At 36.7% G+C, this 6,045-nt stretch overlaps 1 protein-coding gene across 1 annotated transcript; it reads right to left on the bottom strand.

The window, feature by feature from the left end:
- Nucleotides 1-278: 278 nt before the first annotated feature.
- On the bottom strand, nucleotides 279-6,045 carry crfb16 (cytokine receptor family member B16). Its single transcript, XM_052134758.1, has 7 exons — nucleotides 5,747-6,045; nucleotides 5,254-5,377; nucleotides 4,173-4,360; nucleotides 3,940-4,064; nucleotides 3,499-3,646; nucleotides 3,164-3,315; nucleotides 279-1,921 (listed from the first exon to the last, which is right to left on the bottom strand). Exons 1-7 carry the CDS (start codon nucleotides 5,808-5,810, stop codon nucleotides 1,793-1,795), a joined length of 930 nt encoding a protein of 309 aa, XP_051990718.1. The 5' UTR covers nucleotides 5,811-6,045; the 3' UTR covers nucleotides 279-1,792.

Genomic DNA, 6,045 nt, shown 5'->3' with positions numbered 1-6,045 from the left:
TTTACATTAAATCCTCATCAAGACGGGCATTGGTGGAATTATAGTGTATATGATTGCAATAGCACTCAAACATTAGCCGCCTGTCAATCAAACAGGATAATCTTTTATATTTTATCTAGATCAACCAATCAGTGGTGCTCTTGCTATTGTGATCATTTTAATGAACACCCCAGTTCTAGATGTATAACATCAAAAGTTTATCATCGATATTGCAGACATCTCTCTTTTATTTATTTATTTTTTTCATATAAACATCAAGATTGTTTTATCGCACAGCCCTATTGATGACATTGCCTTAATCTCTCACATCAACCCAATAATCTCAGTGATAGAAAGCTCATTTAAAGGTTACATTATAGACACACAGAATTTAGTAAGAAGAAATATTAAATTTACCTCGATATGTTTCATCAAATTAGAGGCAGGATTAATGCTGATATCTGAACAAGTTAAACTCACATGACACAATCATGCGATTGGCCTTTTTCACTGCAAAAATCCCTTCCAGGTGTTGAACTGTGCTTGAGGCTAGAGCAATGTCTCTGCTTGAGGCATCCTCCACAGTTGGCGCCATATCTACAGCTGGTGTTCAAGTCTGTGATTTGACGGGACTCATGAGACTCTCTGTAGCCAATAATGTTGATAGATAAAAATTTAATCAGAACAGGGACGAAGCGAACACAGATGGTGGGAAAATAGCACATTAAAAGTACAGTTACAGCACTTAAAACATACTCAAGTAAAAGTAAAAGTATACAATTTTTAAACTTCTTAAAAAAGTACAATTCCAGGGGAAAACTACTTAATTACTGTAAAGTGAGTATTTGTAATTCGTTATTTACACCCCTACACCCCACATATGTTATCTGTATCTTATTGCATGGCTATTTGAAATAATTAATTCTGATTGGTTAATCATGGCATTCTGCGGTCATTGTTGTGTAATGACTGCAAAACTTTAAAATGTACTGTTTTCTACATACAGTAGCTGTGCTATTTTCATTCCTCTCAAATCAGTCTGGGGTCTCTTTCTTCTGATATGATTTCCATGTATCGATTTATTTATTAAGTAGCCATGTAATAAGTGGTTTAATGTACTGTCAGCAGGTAATTTTTGCAAAAAATATAAACCTTCAGAGTTTTACAAAACCCCTCTGCTTCCAGTTGGGGTCCTGGTCTCCCTGTTGGGGGTTATTGTGTTATAATGACCAACTGAAAATACATTATTCCTTGGTGCATATACAATTCTGTTCCGTTCTCCATTTCTTTTTTTTTATAATTTTTCTCAGAATAAGGTGTTATTTCCACATTTGTCAGTTACGTTTTTAAGATGGCTACAGGACTTCTGGGTCCATCATTTGGAGCTGTGAGTTTCCGGCATCAACCATTATTAACACTTATTTTTCATAAAATTCAACACAAATCATTATCAAAGGACACAGATTATATTCTTTAGCATTCTTCATTCTTGAACAAGGAAAAAACCTTGGTAACGTCTGTCTGTACTGTCTGCAAGCTGAACCGCAATGCTCCTTTTGAGTTCTGTTGGAAGAGGTTAATCTTTCAACTGTCCCTTTTTCCTCCAAGAGCTGGTTTAATTCAAATGCCTGACACAAAACTTTTCTTCTCAGTTGCCTTTTCCTCAGGCGAAATACCATAGAATGTCATGTTTTGGGTTGAACGGCAGTTAGTAACAGCAGTCCATCTACACACCATGATCTCTTAGACATAACTGCTCAAGAGTTTGATTTTGAGTTTGATTTTCAGCCTCATGTTCTGTACGCTGCCTCACTCAGACCGTTCCCTCTGCCTTTACAGCAGTACACTGACTCTCTGCAGGGTGGAGCTGCAAAAGTGTGTCTGTGGATTCCAGTGAATAATCTGTACAGAGAATGGGTGTGCTGGTGGGCCAGTCATGAAGCTGGAAAAACCAAGAGAAAGTGGTCATTTACCTAGAAAAGTAAACACTTATGATTTGAAGGATTTTCTGAACATATTATGTTTTAAACAGGGCAAATACACCTTAATTGTGTTAAACACTAATAAAAATAAAGTTTTCTGTAAGGTCATCATCCTTCCCTTCTTCCTTCCTTCCTTCCTTCCTTCATTCCTTACTTACATACTTGCTTCTTTAAGTACTTCATTCTACTTACTTCCTTACGTACATATTCCTTCATTCCGTACTTCCTTACATCCATGCTTCCGTACTTCCTTACTTAAGTACTTTCTTCCTTATGTACTTCCTTTCTTATTTCCTTCCTTGTTAATTCCTTATTTCTTCCGTACATACTTCCTTTCTTTCATACTTACATACTTGCTTCCATACATACTTCCTTCTACTTACTTCCTTACGTACGTATTCCTTCATTCCGTACTTCCTTACATCCTTGCTTCCATACTTCCTTACTTAAGTACTTTTTCCCTTATGTACTTCCTTTCTTATTTCCTTCCTTGTTTATTCTTGATTTCTTCCTTACATACTTCCTTCCTTTTATACTTCCGTATTTCATTCTGTACTTCCTTCCTTCTGTATTTCCTTGCTTATGTACTTGTTTGCCTCCTTCCTTATTCATTCCTACCTACTCTCTTTACAAGCGTCTTCCTTTTATACTTCCTTACCTACTTCCTTCTTTCCTTGCGTCTATATTTTCTTACATACTTCCTTCTACTTACTTCCTTGCGTACATACTGTATTCCTTCCTTTCGTACTTCCTTCCATATTTCCTTCCTTCCTAGCTTCTGTACTCCCTTCCTTTCTTCCATACTTTCTTCCTCCCTTCCTTATTCTTTCCTTATGTACTTCCTTCTTGCATCTTTCCTTATATACTTACTTTTTTTACATACTTATTCCTTCCTTTCGTAGTTTCTTCCTTTCAAACTTCCTTCCATACTTCCTTCTTTCCTTGCTTTCGTTACGTACTTCTTTCCTTCCTACCTACTCCCTGCCTTATGTAATTCCTTCTATCCTTCCTTCCTTTCTATCTTCTGTACTTCCTTACATATTTCATTCCTTCCTTCCTTACATACATAATCCTTCTTTATGTACTTACTTCCCTCTGTACTTCCTTCCTTGCTTCTATGCTTACTTACAAACAAAAAAACAAACAAATAAAACTAGGACAGTTTGGGCAGGAATTGTTGATAAGGTTAAACATACACTTACCAGTACATTAGGAAGGGGCTCTCTGTGGCAAATGTTTTGTTTGATCTGTGGACCAAAACGTGTTGCTGACCAACCCAAAATACAGGAAATGGCAACTGCTACCACCACAGCTATGCTCACCATCAAAGGCTTCACAAAGTCAGATGTCTGCTCTTGGAATGAGATTATGTGTTAATGTGAACACAGCATAGGACAACACAGTATTGCATTCATCATCCTGTCAATTCTCTTGAAAAATTTAGTCCTATTGCATTAAAAAACACATGGAATGTCATCTAGTATGTCCTGAAACCATTTATTTGCTCAAACAATCACACCCTGTATTGATCACTCACTAGGAATGAAGACGCACTGCGTGTCAGTGCTGCAGCTCTTGTTAATGACCTCCACGAGTGATTCTGCCTTTAAGCACATCCTCTCTTCCCCTCGATGAGCAGCAATGGAAAAATGATAGGGATAAGCTCTGATTACATGAAGTAAAGCCTGCAAGACATTCATTACAAAATGTCAGTCTGAATGTCAAAAACCGTAGGATTCAGGAATCTAAGTTAAAAATCTGGGATACAAATATGTTGTAGTATTAGCTGTATTTTATTGAAAAGTGTAAAACAAAGAAATGTTATATCATAAAATGAATAAAATATAGTTATGGTAATAATTTAATTTGTGGACCCCACTGTACAGTATATTGAGAGCTAATATCAATTATCAAGTTGAACTCAATTATATAGACAAAGGATTGGTGACAAAATAAATGTATAGGAAGAGATGCTCACATTCTGTTCATCCCCCTCCTTCCAGACTTGAAGGTTTACAGTCATATAAGGAAGGGTTGTACTGAGGGCAACCTGAATGAGGTCCCCCTCCACAGCTATCATCATTTTAGGAGCCAACAGCACAGCTATTCCAGACAAAAGAAAATATATGTGGTTTCAGTAAGCTATTTTGATGTCTCTAATTTGTTTTTAGAAAATAAAAAAAAGCTACAATCACTCAAATAACTCTTTACTATTTATCCTGTTGAAGGTCGCTGGTAGTTGTGCCCATGATTTCTGGCCATCGCATTTTGTCTTTATGCGGATGCTGTAGTCAGAGTTGGCGGCCAGGTCAGAAGTCAGGTCACACTTGTTTTCACTAATCTCTTGGCAGTCATATGCATCCACCCAAGTTCCATTCAGTTTGTGTAACTCATACTCCCTGAGAACCAGAGACATGTATTAAAAACTTTAGATGACTGAAATATTATGCTTAAGTCAGAGACTTTCCCTTATTTCACATTTTCATTGTGACACGCTACAAAGCAACGTGCAAGAATGGGTGCGTTTGTAATGATTGCTTCGTGCAGATTAGCTCAGCATTTTTGTAATGGGTGGAAACTAATGTTAAATGACTCATTCAGCGACAAACAAAAAATAAAAGGATGCATATACAACTATGTCTGCCACTGGCTTGCATCAGAATTTGAAATTATCCATCCGAATTTAGTTATTTTGGAAGAGGTAGATTGTAACCGTATTAAAACTATCCCTTTTTCTACCAAGAGTTTCAATCATTTTGACGTCACTCAATATGATTGCTAAAAACATAAAAATACTCATTCTGCCAGATGAAGTTTAAGATAGCATAATGTCAACACAGTGCAAACGTCATCTTGTTCAAGATTATATCTGGCAAAATAAGTATGTAGATTAGAACAGAAATGAGTAGTGAGTAGTTTTGCTTGCAAAAAACATGTTGATGTCTGTGCATCAAAATGTTTATTGTGATTTACCATACATATGAAACTGCTAGATACAGAACTTCTTTAAAGTTTATGCATAACAGCAAAAATAAAGCATATTTCTCAGAGGACTGGTCAGTCACCAACAAACAGGTCATAAAGCTCAGTAAACAATAAAAATGATTGCTGTGCAGTTTGTGGTCATGGTACTAATTTAATGCATGGATTGTAGTAGCACAATATTTATTGTAAATCTCAGCAATGTATTGACAGTTTGTAGACATTTAAGCTGAAAACGCTGCAGCAACACATCAACCTTAATCCTGTGGAAGCAAAAGACATGTTGTGAAACCATAGAAAATATGCTTACCCCTGATACTGCACAGTATAGTTGACAGTGGAACAGGGCACCTGCAAAGGGCTCCATATAAGGATGTGTTTCATGTTTACAGACTGCATTGAGATGTTTAGAGGTGTGGGGAGTGAACTTGAATCTGAGATGGAAGAATACAAACAATTTTAATAAATGTGTGTGGGGTGGAGGGGGGGGGATATTTATGGAACATACAGTAAATACTCCTGTGCCAAAATACAACAAATTAACAAAAATGTTTTCAGGGGCTAAGAGGATAAAACTATTTCATTTATTTCAGTAAACTTTTTGTGTATGCCACACATTTCTATACAGTATTCTGTTTATGTAGTCTGTAATCATCAGAAAACATCGAAGGGTTAATCATTCAGTCCATGGAATCACATTAGGTTGAGAGAATGACTACAATGTTGAGAGAGCATATAAAAAGAGATAGACAGAAAAACAAATCTCACATTTCCAAGTAGACACTGTAACAGCATTTACTTACAGTTTACAATGAAGTGCAGGAGAAGAGGAATCAGGCTCTTAATCAAAACACTGTTCTGTAACATAACCTCCTTTTCGACCTTTGTAAATGGCCAGTCCTGGTCAAGCCCTTTACTGCTCTTCAATTATCACAACCTGAAAGATCCCATTATTTTCCCACTGTCTCTATTGAGAGTGTAGGCTTGTAATATGACCGTTGAGAATGACACTGACTGATGTACAGACCGTCTCAGTGAAGGAGTTATTTTTTTCCCCATGTCACCTGTCCCTCTGCTTCAAGCTCACCTTGAAACATAACTG

This window comes from Xyrauchen texanus, chromosome 9 (assembly GCF_025860055.1).
Source record: "Xyrauchen texanus isolate HMW12.3.18 chromosome 9, RBS_HiC_50CHRs, whole genome shotgun sequence".
In the NCBI taxonomy this organism is placed as follows: Eukaryota; Metazoa; Chordata; class Actinopteri; order Cypriniformes; family Catostomidae; genus Xyrauchen; species Xyrauchen texanus.
This window is presented reverse-complemented; position numbering and strand designations above follow the sequence as displayed.